Source organism: Cherax quadricarinatus, chromosome 10 (genome assembly GCF_038502225.1).
Source record: "Cherax quadricarinatus isolate ZL_2023a chromosome 10, ASM3850222v1, whole genome shotgun sequence".
In the NCBI taxonomy this organism is placed as follows: domain Eukaryota; kingdom Metazoa; phylum Arthropoda; class Malacostraca; order Decapoda; family Parastacidae; genus Cherax; species Cherax quadricarinatus.
The window spans coordinates 6,630,646-6,649,254 of NC_091301.1; the positions used below are offsets into that span (position 1 = coordinate 6,630,646).

Consider the following 18,609-nt stretch of genomic DNA (forward strand, 5'->3'; position numbering starts at 1 on the left):
GCGGTCTCGGCGATGTTTACGCATCGGCGATTTTGCCCACTTTGAGCCCCATTTTCGGCCAATTTCACTGTACTAGTCGACAAAAAACATGAATATTTCGCTAGAACTCCATTTTTTTCTATCGAATGGATGCAAGAAACCACTCATTTATGAAATTCAACTATCCAGTACAGTGGTCAGAATTTAGCAATTTTGCCAATTTCACACAAATTTCAAAAGATGCCAATTTCGGAATAGGGTCCAGAATAAACAAGACATTCCTGGCACTAAAATGACATTTCCTCTAGTCATTAGTCATGTCTCAAGTCCCCTCTTATATTCTTTTGCTTTCCACTTTGAATTTTTATTTTCACAAAAAATATAAGATTTACTGTTATGCAGACTACTGCATTAGTGTAAAAAATGGTATAAATATTATTGGTGCACTCGTGAAAGAATATTAGACTCACCAGTTGACTTGTATTGCACGCTTGGCACGATTTGTTTACTTTTGAAGTTTGGTAAAAATCGAACATTTCTGCTAATTTGAGCTCAATTTCAAGGCACCTTTCTTTGTAAAACCAGTCAAAATCATCTCAATTTCTGTAATATGTCTTCCATTCTATAAAATGAGACCAAGAAAACTAGAATACAACAATAAATACCATACGAAAATACACTGCAAAGTCGCTGATTTATTAAAAAAAAATGGTCAAAGTTTTTTTTTTCTCATTATGCACTGTGTGCTGCAGGATTTTTTTTAGACTGTGCACACTGACCACATAGACCCATTCTTTCATATGAAGGCCTACCAGCTTTCTCCCACTAGATTTGAGGCCGCTAGAATTTATGAGTACTAGTACGTCAAAAACCCCTACGCGTAAAACGTACTAGTACGACGAAAACCCTCAAAGGGTTAAGTGGATATGATCTGGACCTGGCTAGCTTGGGTTAGTGGCTCAGGCTGGTAGGTGACTTGGACCTGCCTTGTATGGGCCAATAGGCCTGCTGCAGTGTTCCTTCTTAATGTTCGTATGTACCCACAGTGCCCTGTGGCCTGGTGGCAAACGCTCTCGCTTCACATGGTGAGGGTCCAGGTTACATTCCCAGCGAAGGAGTGGGAACATTAGAAGTGTTTCCTTACACTGGTTGTCTATGTTCACCATCAGTAAAATGGGTACTTGGGTGTTAGTTGACTGGTGTGGGTTGCATCCTGGGACAAAACTGACCTAATTTGCCCAGAATGCTCAGCATAACAAACGGCTTTCTATATATGTAGTAGAATGTCATTGATGTCAGCTATGGTTTGTATACCTTGTACATGTAGTAAATGGATATTATTATATTATTGACTCGAGCCATGTGTAAAATGCAGTGGAACCACGGAAACCCTGAGTATGAAATCTTTACGTACTTACTCTGGGGCAATTCACCACTGTATTTAAATAATCACTTCCCACAAAGGTAGTGCAAGAAAAAGAAGAAAAAAAATCACCATTTGCTTTCTTTCCTGAAAGGCACGGATATTGTTGTAGGAATGACCCACCATTTTTCAGCAACCCTGTTTGACTTTAAAAGTTTGCTCATTCTTCTTTTCCTCCTCCAAAATTCAGTCTTATTTAGCTAGTTTCTCTAAATCCTTTTTTTAAATATTACTATGATTACACAGATGCTGGATGCTTAATCTCTTATGCTACATTACACTGGCATACAATCATTTTGGCTCATTTAAAAATGTACATTTCTAACTAATTTTGGGATACTGAATTCAGATCTGAACTTTACTCCAACATTTAGTCTGTGAAATTGAACCCCAGGGTGAAAGATTTCACCAAGACACCCATCATCCTTCAGAGGATGATGGTTATGTTTTGGTGAAATCTCTGAAGGAGGGGTGTTAATGTTGCAGTTTTATAACTGTAGGGCAAGCATGCCTCTGGCAAGACAGTGATGGAGTGAATGATGGTGAAAGTTTTTCTTTCTCGGGCCACCCTACGTTGGTGAGGAAATGGCCAGTGTGTAACTAAAAAATAAATAAATAAATAACCATCATGGCAAAGAGAGATCAAGGAAACCTTGATTAATTTAATGGCTGATTACTATTGGATACTGGTCCAGGAAAGAGATACAGGTCACAAATGAAAAACCCGTTAAACTGTGATGTAAACTGTGTGCACATGGATTTTTTTTTTTTGTTTTACAAATAAATTTTGAGTTTAAGAATTATTAGCTTTTTTTTTACCATTGCATGTGCCACATATATCTATGCATGACTCACAAAATCGTAATGACACGATTGCAAACAAACCATACCCCGGCCGGGATTGAACCCGCGGTCAGAGAGTCTCAAAACTCCATCCTGTCACGTTAGCTGGAGTGGCTAACGCGACGGGCTGGAGTTTTGAGACACTCTGACCTCGGGTTCAATCCCAGCCGGGGTATGGTTTATCTGTGCATAATATACATGTATTAACATTGTTAGGTAACATATATGAATCTTCATCCTTAAATCTTCAAAATATTGATCACAAAATTTAAAAAAAACCCTGTGATGGACTAAATCCCAGATTTGTGACCAGGGCATCAAAGTTAGCCTAAAATAACCAATTTTTCTAAGTTGGATAAAAAGTAAAGTTTTGTTGGCTAGTGTGATTGCACCCTCCATCTAACACTTCTTGGAGGTTCGCCTGCAATCCCCAGCTATATTTTTAACCCTTTGACTGTTGCAACCCCAAATCCTGAAGTGTCTCCTGGTGTTGAAGAATTTTTGGAAAATATTTTTTTTTTTTTTATCACTCTGGCCGATTCCCACCAAGGCAGGGTGGCCCAAAAAAGAAAAACTTTCACCATCATTCACTCCATCACTGTCTTGCCAGAAGGGTGCTTTACACTACAGTTTTTAAACTGCAACATTAACACCCCTCCTTCAGAGTGCAGGCACTGCACTTCCCATCTCCAGGACTCAAGTCCGGCCTGCCGGTTTCCCTGAACCCCTTCATAAATGTTACTTTGCTCACACTCCAACAGCACGTCAAGTATTAAAAACCATTTGTCTCCATTCACTCCTATCAAACACGCTCACGCATGCCTGCTGGAAGTCCAAGCCCCTCGCACACAGAACTTCCTTTACCCCCTCCCTCCAACCTTTCCTAGGCCGACCCCTACCCCGCCTCCCTTCCACTACAGACTGATACACTCTTGAAGTTATTCTGTTTCGCTCCATTCTCTCCACATGTCCGAACCACCTCAACAACCCTTCCTCAGCCCTCTGGACAACAGTTTTGGTAATCTCGCACCTCCTCCTAACTTCCAAACTACGAATTCTCTGCATTATATTCACACCACACATTGCTCTCAGACATGACATCTCCACTGCCTCCAGCCTTCTCCTCGCTGCAACATTCATCACCCATGCTTCACACCCATATAAGAGCGTTGGTAAAACTATACTCTCATACATTCCCCTCTTTGCCTCCAAGGACAAAGTTCTTTGTCTCCACAGACTCCTAAGTGCACCACTCACCCTTTTCCCCTCATCAATTCTATGATTCACCTCATCTTTCATAGACCCATCCACTGACACATCCACTCCCAAATATCTGAATACATTCACCTCCTCCATACTCTCTCCCTCCAATCTGATATCCAATCTTTCATCACCTAATCTTTTTGTTATCCTCATAACCTTACTCTTTTTCTTATGAAATGATAATCTTTTCCTGATGGTAATGACACCAGAAGTACGAAATTTGATTTTAAACTTACGGACTTGTGCTCCCACGAAGTTAGCGATCTTGGCGATATGTACGCATCAGTGATTTCGCCAACTTTGAGCCCTATTTTTGGCCAATTCCATTGTTCCCGTCGACCAAACTCATAGCTATTGCTCTAGAACTCCATTTTTTCTATCAATTGAGTACAAGAAACTGCCTATTTACCAATTTCAACCACCCAATAAAGTGGTCAGAAATTGGCAGTTTGATGAATTTAATGCAAATTAAAAAAGATGGCAATTTCAAAATAGGGTCCAGAATAAACAATGCAGACATTCTTGGCACTAAAATAACATACCCTCTGTTCATTAGTCACGTCTCCAGGCCCCTCGTGTATTACTCTTGCTTTCTATTTTGATTTTTTATTCACACAAAATAGAAAATTTACTTTTATGCAGACTACTGCATTATTGTAAAAATGGTATAAATAATATCAGTGCACTAGTGAAAGAATATTACTCCCCAGTTGACGTGTATTGGACGTGTGGTGTGATTTGCTTACTCTTGTACATTGGTAAAAATCAAACATTTCCGCTACTTTGAGCTCAATTTCAAGGTCGTTTTCATCGTGAAACTAATCAAAATCATCTCTTTCTGTAATATGTTTTCCATTCTATCAAATGAGACCAAGAAAATGAGAATGCAACCATAATACACCTCAGTCAGCATTTTAATCCAAAAACACGGAGTTTTTTTTCTCATTATGCACTGCGTGCTGCAAGATTTTTTTATACAGTGCACACTGAACACAGACCCATTCCATGTGGGCCTACCAGCTTTCTCCTGCTTGATTTGAAGCCGCTAAAATTATCGAGTGTATATATGTCCGAAACACTGGCTCGTGAGATGTATATATACGGTCAAAATAGTCAGAAGGTTAAACTGGATTTTCTTTCTGCATTGCCAGACTATCTCAACAATTCTCTCCTCTATTATTTGCATCACACTTTTTATACCCCTCTCCCCCCCCCCCCCCAAAAAAAAAAAAAAAAAAAAAATTGTATAATTTTAAGTGAGTTTATTCAGGTATACTCAAATACAGTTACATAGATTATCATACATAGCAGCATGTGTAGAGAAGCTAGGATAACTCAAAAAAGTCTGACTTATTTTCATTGGGGTTCTTAATGTAATCTAGACAGCAGTTCACTAGTCAAACAGTACCTTTGCTCATTGACTTTTTATTTTATTTTTTTATTTTATTTAGAAATTTAGCATACAAACAGAAGTACAAAAAATACAGGTAAGAGCAGCATGCCAAAGCCACTTATATGCATATCATTACGGGCTGGCTTAAAATTAACTTAAGATTAACTAAGCAATGATGAAATCAGTGATAAGACATTATTGTAAACAGATAACTATAAAATACAAATGAGTATTACAAAGACAGGTCCAATGGTTGCATGCATTACTGTTCATTCAGTAGAATGGAGTATTCTGTTAGGTAGTGTATTTAAAAAAATAACAAAGTTAGGTTTAACATTTGTGTGATATAATTGTAAGTAACATTTAGGATATACAATTTATATGGTTCATTTATTCAGTATTTATTTGGTTTTGAGTGAGTAAGTGAACTTTGAGAAGAGACTTGAATTTATAAACAGGTAGTGTTTCTTTTATATTTACAGGTAATGAATTCCAGATTTTAGGGCCTTTTATGTGCATTGAGTTTTTGCATAGCGTGTGCTCTTTCATCCTTCCTTCAACTCCCATATATAACTGGTAACATATATTGTCCCATTAGATTTGTATTGTAATTTAAGTAACTTCCCGTAATTGAACTGGTTTATATATGTGAATGTTTTGTAATTGACCACTTTGTCATTAGCTACCTTTCTTGTTGAATGCATGATTGTATTTAATTTCACAAGAAGTCCTTAATAATAGTATCTCTAGTTCTTAAGTAGTTTGTAAACCTTATGATTAGTTGCCCAAAATGCATTGCATAATTAGTGGCTTTTTGTGCCTACCATTTTACTCTCATTTCTATGTACCTACATTATCTGTATAAATATAGCAGTATCAATATAAATTGATCTATCTATATCTAAATCATGTTCCATGCACCCAGACATAATGCCTGGTAAACCACACAATAGAACCAGTTTTATTTTTTATTTAGGAACAAATTTCATCAATGACAAGAAACACTTGATACAAAACCCAGTACAAGGTATTGCAACAGAGCAGTTGATACTGGTGTGTAGCACTGGTTTATAATCTACAATCTTGCATGAAGCAAACCTTAAGATGGTTAAAATGAGTACCCATATAGGGTGTTAATACTGATACAAAAGTAATTAGTTACTGGTGTGCCATGAATTGTCAGTAATGCACACACTTGTACAGAAAAGACTAATAATTGGAAAGACAGTGTAGTAGTATAGTACGTATATAGTGGTAGTCAATATTCATTTCTAATATTCATTAATATATCCATCCTCATTTTTTCAAATGAGCAAATGTTAAGAGCAAATTTGTATAATTTGACTTAAAGCTCTAGAGCAAAATACTGCCACAATAAAATCTTACTCTATTCATACTTGTCTTTAATTCACAAGAAAATATGAATGCTAGATTGATATACAGGATAGATGAATTTCATTGTGAAGAGTAAATTATGTTTATAGAAAGACTCAGTGTGTGAATTTGGTGGTACCATTTCATAATTTTAATATGGCTCAATTTTACAGGTAAAATTTGGAGAAATAGAGGTAAAAAATGGGACAGTATTGACACCAACTCAGACTAAGTATCCACCCACCCACCTGTCATGGCCTCTTGAAGATGACACATTATATACACTTTGCATGACAGGTGAGCTCTGTTAGGCCAAGTATCTTGATACTGAATTCATCATTGATAATACAGTACAGTATTTTGTAATAATAAAAAGGTAGCTGTTAATACAGTATGCTTCAGAGCAAATTGTATACATTCATTCCTACAGTTTCATTGGCTACTATACTTCCTGACAAACCAATATCACCCCCACCTGAATACTCTGCAGGGTACCTAATTACATATGGGACAAGCTCCCTTTCATTCTAACTAGGTATTGCCGAGATAAATAGGGTGGGGATGCTATACAGGAATACATAAAAAAAGGAATATTAGTAAGGGGTAAAGAAAAGGAGCTAAAGATTGTATATTTACATACAACTAGAGGGGTGAAATGTAAATTTATTACTCGGATCTTGATCACAAAACCTTACACTCGTAGTACAGTTAAAATATTCACCAGGACAACTGTTTGGGGAAGTATTACTGAAGGATGGGGAATATTAAAATGCAAAATCAGGATAGTACAGTTGATGTGTGTCAAAAATATCATACTATGCATACTGTACTGATCAAGGTATTACACTGCAATGCATTTTAATGTAATGTGTTTCGTTGATACGACTAAATGCATCAGACTGCAGAAATATCTAGCTGTTTGCTTAGTACAAAGCAATGTACACAAAACTCTTGCTCACACTTGCAAATAAAGAAATTACACATGTGAGCATGTTAGATAGGAGTGAATGGAGAAGTTTTATTTTATTTTTTTTTTTTGGGGGGGGGGGGGTTGCTGACGAGCTGTTGGAGGGTGAGCAGGGTAATATTTTATGAAGAGATTCAGGGAAACTAGTTAACCAGTTTCCCTGAATCTCTTCAAGGAGGTGGGAAGTACAGTGCCTGTACTTTTAAGGAAGGGTTTAGGATATTGGCAGTTTGGAATGACATCTAAACTGTCATATCTGGGAACCTCTGCAAAGAGTGATATTGTGTGAATGCTGGTGAAAGTGGTTTTTCTTTTTTGGGTCACCTTGCCTCAGTGTGATATGGCCGACATGTTTAATATGACATTACATCAGTGAATCTTTGGTGTTTACCGCACTGTTTGCTCTAGCTGGCGCTCAATTTAACTGGCGCTCCCACAAGGTACTAAGTGGTCCCAGATTTTTTAATATGGTGCATACCAAGTGTTTAGGCCCATTCAGTGCTGACCAGGCATCTCAGGGCAATCGTGCCAAATTTGGAGGCGGGAAAATTAAAACATATGTACGTTTCGGGTGCTACGCGTAAGAACGTGTATATACATTTGGATTGTTTAGGGGTTAAAAAAAAAATAGTTGTACTAAAGATTTTTATTGTAAAGAAAGTGTACCATATATACGGTAAAGAAAAAGATAATTTTTATTTTGAAAAATAGTTGAACAAAATAGTTTGCACAGTTTTTTCTTCTTATCAGCATACATATACTGTACAGTGAACCCCCGGTTTACGATATTATTTCATTCCAGAAGTATGTTCAGGTGCCAGTACTGACTGAATTTGTTCCCATAAGGAATATTGTGAATTAGATTAGTCCATTTCAGACCCCCAAACATACACATACAAACGCACTTACATAAATACACTTACATAATTGGTCACATTGGGAGCTGATCGTAAACTGGGGGTCCACTGTATTTATAGCATCAAATATTTTGTAACTCCTGCCTAACTCTAATGCCTCGTTCAGTGTTTGGATCAGTGTTCATTATGTAAATTTTTTCATGGGCACAGCATTTTCTTGATTTTTCCTCTTTCTTTGTATAAACGTTGCTGATCCATTTCCACAAGTGTTGCATCATCTAGGTCATCGGAATGCGAGTCAATGCATTGACACACATTTTCACTATCTAAAGCTTCTAATCTGAGATGATCTTTCCAAGCTGCACAATGTTTTTAAACCATTTCAGTATGGGATTCAAAGCTAGTAAAATCAATGGAACAATGCTGTGATGCATTTCATGCTGGCATCTTCTTCCAAGGCAAACCCATTTCATCTACCTTAAAAATTAATTTGCTAGTCTTTGTAGTCATTTTCTTGAAAAAAAATTTTTTTTTAGATCATTAGGAAATCTTGCCGCTACCTCATTGTCTGCACTGGCACTTTGCCCAGTAATTTGAACATTATGGAGTCCCATACACTTTTTAAAGTTGTAAAACCAGCTTGAATTGCCATAGACTTTCCTCTTCCTTCATTATTTTTTTATTATTATTGAATAGACTTGTTGCTTTAGCTTGAATCATCTGACTTAATGGAATTCTTTTCTGGCTGCAGTCTTCAGTCCATAACATTAAAAGATGTTTCATATTATCCACTTCAGAGTTACCATTTTTAACAATCACTTTTGATATATAAGCTGCTATAGTCATTCCATGTCTTTTTATTTTATCTGTTATATGTGCATGTACTGATGCTTTGTTCATTTTCTTGTCCCTTGCTGTTTTAGCATACCATGCACCATCTTCATTTTGTTACATAATTTTTAGTTTTTCATCTGTTACCCATTTACGTTTACTAGGATGCTCAGTGCCATTGTATTTCCTCTTTCCACTGGCATTTGCATATAAAAGGGGTACCAATATTGTATATAATAAAGAAAAATTGTGTACACAACTTTACTGCTCAGTGTCTGAAGTGATACTGATGTTTGCATTATGCTAGTCTGGTACACAGCAGCAGTGCAGTATCGGTGTATAATGCAGTTAAATAAAATTAATATTATTAAATTTATAAACTGTATATCAAAACTCATACTGTTCAAAACTGTACTATGCAAGTTATCACTGAATTCTCTTGGAAGTCCACACCCCCAACCACTAGCCTAGTCAGGCCTTCAATTCTTACTCTAGGTTCCTTTCTACTAGTTATTTTAGTGGCAGGAATGCCTGCATTGTTTATTGTGGATCCTGTTTTGAAATTGGCCATATTACCAATTTCTGATCATTTTATTGAGTAGTTAAGTAGTTGATTTAGCCATTTGTGCTCAGTTGATAAAATGAAAGACAGTAGCAAAATAGCTAAGAATTTGGTTTACTGAAACAATGTAATTGACCTAAAATATGACTCAGTGGGTAAAATTGCCAATGTGTAAATATCGCAGACACAGCAAAATTTGCAGTAGCATAATTTTGTCAATTTTCCAGCAAATTTTGTACTTGTTTTATTACCTTTAGAAAGATTCTCTTACCATTTCATAAGAAAAAAATAAAATTTTTGAAAATTCTTGGACACTGTGGACAAGTTTCAGATTGGGGGTCTGGACAGTGAAAGGTTAAAGGGGTTTTAGTGGCTTGCCTACAAACATAATTAATTTTTTATCCATTTAGTATTGGACAATAATTTTACTACAGTGAAACCTCTGTTTTCCTCGATAATTTGTTCCAGAAAGTCTGACGAAAACCGAATTCAATGAAAACTGAAGCAATATTTCTAGTAATGTAAATTCAATTAATTCGTTCCAGACACCCAAATATCATTCTTTCAACGTACCAGCCGTATCCCACCGAGGTGGGGTGGCCCAAAAGGAAAAACGAAAGTTCCTCCTTTTAAATTTAGTAATGTGTATATATAGCCACCTCTTACGACACACATGGCTTATGGAGGAAGAATTCTGTTCCACTTCCCCAAAAATGTTAACAAAAAATACATTTTATAGAGAATAACTATAGTTTTACATACAGAAAACAGAAATAAATACACCTACCATCCGACTTACGACCTGCTCGACATACGTCCACTCGACTTACGACCGTGCATCTGGCAGCTGGGCTGGGCCGGCTGATGCACACCACTGTACAATACATGTATTTGACAATACTCATGGCGGCAATGCGTCATGCAGGCAGCATCAGTTTGAGTAACCCTGCCCTATCAGCAGCATCATACTGTATTAACTGTACTAACTGGACAGTAAATTTCACTATGGCCCCTAAGATGAAGTCTGAATCTTGCACTGGAGATTGTGGCAAGAAAGGCTCTTACTCTCGAACTCTCTATTTGTTTTCACTTTTGCACATAAACCTGTCTGTATCTGTCTGCCTGTATATCTGTGTGTGTCTGTTTATCTGTCTACCTGTCTGTCTACCTGTCTCTCTGTCTACCTGTGTGTGTGTGTCTACCTGTGTGTCTTTCTCTGTCTACCTGTGTGTCTGTCTACCTGTGTCTGTCTTTCTGTCTGCCTGTCTGTCTCAACCACTCATTGAGTGTAATTGGTCTTGAAGACGCCATATTAATAATGATAACACAATAATAGTCACCGAGGCGCATTAAATGTGTATAAAACGTTGATACAGTGGAACCTTTACTTGCGAGTGTAATCCGTTTCATGACCTTGCTCGCAACTGGATTTGCTCGTTTGCAGAGTCAATTTTCTTCATTTAAATTAATTGAAATGCAATTAATCCGTTCCAGTGGAATTCTGTGCTTCAATAATTTCGCTAATATCAACTCTACCGCTTATTTATCTATCTTACTTCATCTAATATGACATACACGTAATAAACAATATAAATAACATAAAAACCTGATATATACTCTAAAATGAATAAAATGTCATTCATGTAGTGGTATGGGCGGTGTCGGCGGTGGACGAGAGTTTGTCTGGAGACTGGGCAAAATACTTCATGAATAATTTCGCTAATATTATCTATACGGCGTATTTATATATCACAGTTCATCTAATATGACATAACAGACAATATAAATAACATAGAAACACGATATATACTCTAGAATGAATAAAATACAGTGGACCCCTGCCTTACGATATTATTTAATTCCAGAAGTATGTTCAGGTGCCATTACTGAAGGAATTTGTTCCCATAAGGAATATTATCAATTAGATTAGTCCATTTCAGACCCCCAAACATACATGTACAAACGCACTTACATAAATACACTTACATAATTGGTCGCATTGGGAGCTGATCATAAAGCAGGGGTCCACTATGTCATTATGTAACAGGTGGAGGCGGCCACAACCACTCCTCTTTGTTGTGGTAAGCACTGCCATTTAGTGATGGCCTTTTGAAGCCATCTATTATTATAATTATTATATGGACCATTTCTTCTAGGTTGAGCTCTATTTCAAGGCACTTTTCATCATGAAAGCAATCAAAATCATATCTATTTCTGTAATATATCTTCCATTCTATCAAATGAGACCAAAAAAAACAGAATACAACCATAAAAACCATTTGAAATTACCACTAAGGGGTGGCTAATTGCTGAGAAGTGAACTCCCTTATTTATGCTTAGATTTCTTTCATTTCTGGTATACGTTAAGAAGCATCTTTCCATCATACATTGCCCAAGTTTCAATAAGATAGTCCAACAAACAATTGAGATACAATTCCCGAGATCAAGAGCAAGAGCCCCTCACCAGTGTCAGGGAACCTGCCTTGAGGTCTGCTCGCTTGTGGAAATTTTGCTCACGTATGGAAGCAAAAAATCGACCCATCAACTGCTCGTATTTAGAAAAACTCGCACGTGGACACGCTCGCAAGTAGAGGTTTCACTGTACAGTAGACCCCCGCATAACGATTTTAATCCGTGCAAGAGGGCTCATTGTTATGCGAAATAATCGGTATGCGAATGAATTTTCCCCATAAGAAATAATGGAAATCAAATTAATCCGTGCAAGACACCCAAAAGTATGAAAAAAAAAATTTTACCACATGAAATATACATTTTCCTACACACAAAGAGAAGGATACATGCACAATAGTAGAGTAGTACATGCACAGTATATATTGTGCATGTACTAGTCTACTAAATGAAGAATAAATGACACTTACCTTTATTGAAGATGCAGCAATGACTGATGAGACACTGTGTCCTGGGAGTGCCTTTTCCTCCTGAGTACTGTAGGTCCTGTTTGGCATTTTCTTCCAGAACAGGCCTTATCACACTGTGTATGCCACTGCGATTCTTAAATCTCTGAAACCAACCTTTGCTGGCTTTAAATTCACCAATATGAGCACTAGTTCCAGGCATTTTTCCCTGTTCACCTGGGTGTTAGTCGACTTGTGTTGGTTGCATCCTGGGAGACAAGATTAAGGACCCCAATGGAAATAAGTTAGTCTTCGATGACACTGACTTTTTTGGGTTATCCTGGGTGGCAAATCCTCTGGGGTTAATTGTTTCTTTGTATTCTCAATAAGCCACACCAACAACGGTGCTACAGCAGCAGCAGCAGCAGCTGACGGTGGTACAGCAGCAACAGACGATGCTACAGCAGCAGCAGACGATGCTACAGCAGCAGCAGACGATGCTACAGCAGCAGCAGACGATGCTACAGCAGCAGCAGACGATGCTACAGCAGCAGCAGACGATGCTACAGCAGCAGCAGACGATGCTACAGCAGCAGCAGACGATGCTACAGCAGCAGCAGACGATGCTACAGCAGCAGCAGACGATGCTACAGCAGCAGCAGACGATGCTACAGCAGCAGCAGCAGCAGCAGCAGACGATGCTACAGCAGCAGCAGCAGACGATGCTACAGCAGCAGCAGCAGCAGACGATGCTACAGCAGCAGCAGCAGCAGCAGACGATGCTACAGCAGCAGCAGCAGCAGCAGCAGACGATGCTACAGCAGCAGCAGCAGCAGCAGACGATGCTACAGCAGCAGCAGCAGCAGCAGCAGCAGCAGCAGCAGACGATGCTGCAGCAGCAGCAGACGATGCTACAGCAGCAGCAGCAGCAGCAGACGATGCTACAGCAGCAGCAGCAGCAGCAGACGATGCTACAGCAGCAGCAGCAGCAGCAGCAGCAGACGATGCTACAGCAGCAGCAGCAGCAGCAGACGATGCTACAGCAGCAGCAGCAGCAGCAGCAGCAGCAGCAGCAGACGATGCTACAGCAGCAGCAGACGAGCAGCAGCAGCAGCAGACGATGCTACAGCAGCAGCAGACGATGCTACAGCAGCAGCAGCAGACATGCTGCAGCAGCAGCAGCAGACGATGCTGCACAGCAGCAGCAGCTGCACGCAGCTGCTACAGCAGCAGCAGACGATGCTGCTACAGCAGCAGCAGACGATGCTGCTACAGCAGCAGCAGACGATGCTGCTACAGCAGCAGCAGAGCAGATGCTGCAGCACAGCAGCAGCAGACGATGCTGCTACAGCAGCAGCAGACGATGCTGCTACAGCAGCAGCAGACGATGCTGCTACAGCAGCAGCAGACGATGCTGCTACAGCAGCAGCAGACGATGCTGCTACAGCAGCAGCAGACGATGCTGCTACAGCAGCAGCAGACGATGCTGCTACAGCAGCAGCAGACGATGCTGCTACAGCAGCAGCAGACGATGCTGCTACAGCAGCAGCAGACGATGCTGCTACAGCAGCAGCAGACGATGCTGCTACAGCAGCAGCAGACGATGCTGCTACAGCAGCAGCAGACGATGCTGCTACAGCAGCAGCAGACGATGCTGCTACAGCAGCAGCAGACGATGCTGCTACAGCAGCAGCAGACGATGCTGCTACAGCAGCAGCAGACGATGCTGCTACAGCAGCAGCAGACGATGCTGCTACAGCAGCAGCAGACGATGCTGCTACAGCAGCAGCAGACGATGCTGCTACAGCAGCAGCAGACGATGCTGCTACAGCAGCAGCAGACGATGCTACAGCAGCAGCAGACGATGCTACAGCAGCAGCAGACGATGCTACAGCAGCAGCAGACGATGCTACAGCAGCAGCAGACGATGCTACAGCAGCAGCAGCAGACGATGCTACAGCAGCAGCAGCAGACGATGCTACAGCAGCAGCAGCAGCAGCAGACGATGCTACAGCAGCAGCAGCAGCTGACAGTGCAGCAGCAGCAGCAGCTGTACCACCAATAGTAGCGATGGTTGATTGGGGTTTATTATACAACCTGGCCAGCTCGGAGACACGCACTCCACTTTCATACTTATCAATGATCTTTTTCTTCATCTCTATTGTAATTATCACCCGTATTGCTGTAGGGTTGGCACTAGAAGCTTTCTTGGGGCCCATGGTCACTTATTTTCCAGAAAAAGCACCGAAAACACTGTAATACGAAATATTCCGATTGTATGCTTGGATGTTACCGCGGAGGCTGGCTGGTAAACAATGCCACTGGCGGCACATGTGAGGCTGGCTGAGGGCGCACATTGGACGCGTCTCGGACGAAAATCGATGAGCGGGTTTTTAAGCGGTATGCGAGGCAAAATTTTTGCGATTAAAGCAAGCGGTATGCGGATTAATCGTTATGTGATGCCAACGGTATGCGGGGGTCCACTGTATAGACATTTTGCTTAATCCATCTATGATTTCTTTTTCAAAATTATAATAAACATGCTACATAACATATAAACATATAAATTTATTTTCTGGTCGGCTTGACAGAGTGAACAGAAACCATTCGTGTCCGGGCTGGTAACAACAACGACGACGTTTGTTTACACAACTCTCCAACCTTCTACAGTCTCATTCGTTTATTCATTTAATCTTGTTTACTTGCCTCTCATTCTACATTAAGACTACAGATACTTTACGGTAAGTAATGAGTGGACACGATTATTATATTATAGTTTAATAATATTATTAATATTAGTACATATGTATTATTGTAATAATAATAATAATTCTTTTTCAACAAACCGGCTATATCTCACCGAGGCAGGGTGGCCCAAAAAGAAAAACAAAAGTTTCTCTTTAAATTTAGTAATTAATACAGGAGGAGGAGTTACTAGCCCCTTGCTCCTGGCATTTTAGTCGCCTCTTACAACACACACTGCTTACGGAGGAAGAATTCTGTTCCACTTTCCCATGGAGAAGAAGAATAATTATTAATATTATTATTAATTTAGGGCACAGGAGCACAGATGTACTGTATAGGACTTGGTCTGGATTTTTTGGGTTATCCTAGGTAATTTATACTATGTATGATGTACATGTTTATAGAGGGCAACTGATATATCGGATCATTATTTAGTTGTAGCTACAGTTAGAGTAAGAGGTAGATGGGAAAAGAGGAAGGTGGCAACAACAAGTAAGAGGGAGGTGAAAGTGTATAAACTAAGGGAGGAGGAAGTTCGGGTGAGATATAAGCGGCTATTGGCAGAAAGGTGGGCTAGTGCAAAGATGGGTGGTGGGGGGGTTGAAGAGGGTTGGAATAGTTTTAAAAATGCAGTATTAAAATGTGGGGCAGAAGTTTGGTTATAGGAGGGTGGGGGCAGGAGGAAAGAGGAGTGATTGGTGGAATGATGAAGTAAAGTGTGTGATAAAAGAGAAAAAGGTAGCTTATGAGAGGTTTTTACAAAGCAGAAGTGTTATAAGAAGAGCAGAGTATATGGAGAGTAAAAGAAAGGTGAAGAGAGTGGTGAGAGTGCAAAAGGAGAGTAGATGATAGTGGGAGAGGCACTGTCAAGAAATTTTAATGAAAATAAGAAAAAATTTTGGAGTGAGTTAAACAAGTTAAGAAAGCCTAGGGAAAGTATGGATTTGTCAGTTAAAAACAGAGTAGGGGAGTTAGTAGATGGGGAGAGGGAGGTATTAGGTAGATGGCGAGAATATTTTGAGGAACTTTTAAGTGTTGAGGAAGAAAGGGAGGCGGTAATTTCATGCACTGGCCTGGGAGGTATACCATCTTTTAGGAGTGAAGAAGAGCAGAATGTAAGTGTGGGGGAGGTACGTGAGGCATTACGTAGAATGAAAGGGGGTAAAGCAGCTGGAACTGATGGGATCATGACAGAAATGTTAAAAGCAGGGGGGGGATATAGTGTTGGAGTGGTTGGTACTTTTGTTTAATAAATGTATGAAAGAGGGGAAGGTACCTAGGGATTGGCGGAGAGCATGTATAGTCCCTTTATATAAAGGAAAAGGGGACAAAAGAGATTGTAAAAATTATAGAGGAATAAGTTTACTGAGTATACCAGGAAAAGTGTATGGTAGGATGATAATTGAAAGAATTAGAGGTAAGACAGAATGTAGGATTGCGGATGAGCAAGGAGGTTTCAGAGTGGGTAGGGGATGTGTAGATCGTGTTTACATTGAAGCATATATGTGAACAGTATTTAGATAAAGTTAGGGAAGTTTTTATTGCATTTATGGATTTAGAAAAGGCATATGATAGTGGATAGAGGAGCAGTGTGGCAGATGTTGCAAGTATATGGAATAGGTGGTAAGTTACTAAATGCTGTAAAGAGTTTTTATGAGGATAGTGAGGCTCAGGTTAGGGTGTGTGGAAGAGAGGGAGACTACTTCCCGGTAGAAGTAGGTCTTAGACAGGGATGTGTAATGTCACCATGGTTGTTTAATATATTTATAGATGGGGTTGTAAAAGAAGTAAATGCTAGGGTGTTTGGGAGAGGGGTGGGATTAAATTATGGGTAATCAAATTCAAAATGGGAATTGACACAGTTTTTGCTGATGATACTGTGCTTATGGGAGATTCTAAAGAAAAATTGCAAAGGTTAGTGGATGAGTTTGGGAATGTGTGTAAAGGTAGAAAGTTGAAAGTGAACATAGAAAAGAGTAAGGTGATGAGGGTGTCAAATGATTTAGATAAAGAAAAATTGGATATCAAATTGGGGAGGAGGAGTATGGAAGAAGTGAATGTTTTAAGATACTTGGGAGTTGACGTGTCGGCGGATGGATTTATGAAGGATGAGGTTAATCATAGAATTGATGAGGGGAAAAAAGGTGAGTGGTGCGTTGAGGTATATGTGGAGTCAAAAAAAACGTTATTTATGGAGGCAAAGAAGGGAATGTATTAAAGTATAGTAGTACCAACACTCTTATATGGATGTGAAGCTTGGGTGGTAAATGCAGCAGTGAGGAGACGGTTGGAGGCAGTGGAGATGTTCTGTCTAAGGGCAATGTGTGGTGTAAATATTATGCAGAAAATTCGGAGTGTGGAAATTAGGAAAAGGTGTGGAGTTAATAAAAGTATTAGTCAGAGGGCAGAAGAAGGGTTGTTGAGGTGGTTTGGTCATTTAGAGAGAATGGATCAAAGTAGAATGCCATGGAAAGCATATAAATCTATAGGGGAAGGAAGGCGGGGTAGGGGCCGTCCTCGAAAGGGTTGGAGAGAGGGGGTAAAGGAGGTTTTGTGGGCGAGGGGCTTAGACTTCCATTAAGCGTGCGTGAGTGTGTTAGATAGGAGTGAATGGAGACGAATGGTACTTGGGACCTGACGATCTGTTGGAGTGTGAGCAGGGTAATATTTAGTGAAGGGATTCAGGGAAACCGGTTATTTTCATATAGTCGGACTCGAGTCCTGGAAATTGGAAGTACAGTGCCTGCACCTTAAAGGAGGGGTTTGGGATATTGGTAGTTTGGAGGGATATGTTGTGTATCTTTATATGTATATGCTTCTAAACTGTTGTATTCTGATCACCTCTGCAAAAAGTGATAATGTGTGAGTGTGGTGAGTGTTGAATGATGATGAAAGTATTTTCTTTTTGGGGTTTTTTTCTTTTTTGGGTTACCCTGCCTCGGTGGGAGACGGCAGACTTGTTGGGGGGGGAATTAAATTATGGTAAAAAGAATGAAATAATGATTGTACATTACATTACAGTACTATGTAGGTAGTTTACATAGGAAAAGTTCGACATTATGCCCTACCCAGTATGTTGGCAATTTTCAAAGGTTCGACTTTTATCCATTTTGACTTAGGACCGGTTGGTTGGAACCAAGCTTGGTCGTAAGTCGGATGGAAGGTGTATAAAGGACTAATGAAATGGATAAATGAACATTTAACATCACTTTTACCTTTTATTGAAGACTCTTGTTGGTGTAAGGAAGACGGTGAGGAGGGGAGAGGGAGGAGAGATTATCTCTACCACCATCACTACCACCCTCTACTGGTGAGACACAAAGCCAGACTAACTCAGACGGCATGAGGTGCTTTGTGTGGGCGTTGGTGGACATGTTCGGTACGGTGGACCACTGCCAACGCGATGAAAACAGAGGTGATGAACGAAAATGGACAAAATTTTGACTGAAGTTGTCGGAAACCGAATTTGACGAAAACTGAAGTTCCACTGTACAGAGTCACTGGACCTCTGTCGCAC

At 39.8% G+C, this 18,609-nt stretch overlaps 1 protein-coding gene across 4 annotated transcripts in view; it reads left to right on the plus strand.

Moving 5' to 3' along the window:
- The window catches only part of LOC128687911 (protein D2-like), an 80,868-nt gene that overhangs the window by 1,897 nt on the left and 60,362 nt on the right, over positions 1-18,609 (plus strand). For all 4 annotated transcript variants that reach the window (XM_053775502.2, XM_053775504.2, XM_053775503.2 and 1 more), the window contains exon 3: positions 6,449-6,572. In XM_053775502.2, the coding sequence (XP_053631477.2) occupies positions 6,449-6,572 (124 nt within the window). The remainder of the gene's footprint in view (positions 1-6,448; positions 6,573-18,609) is intronic.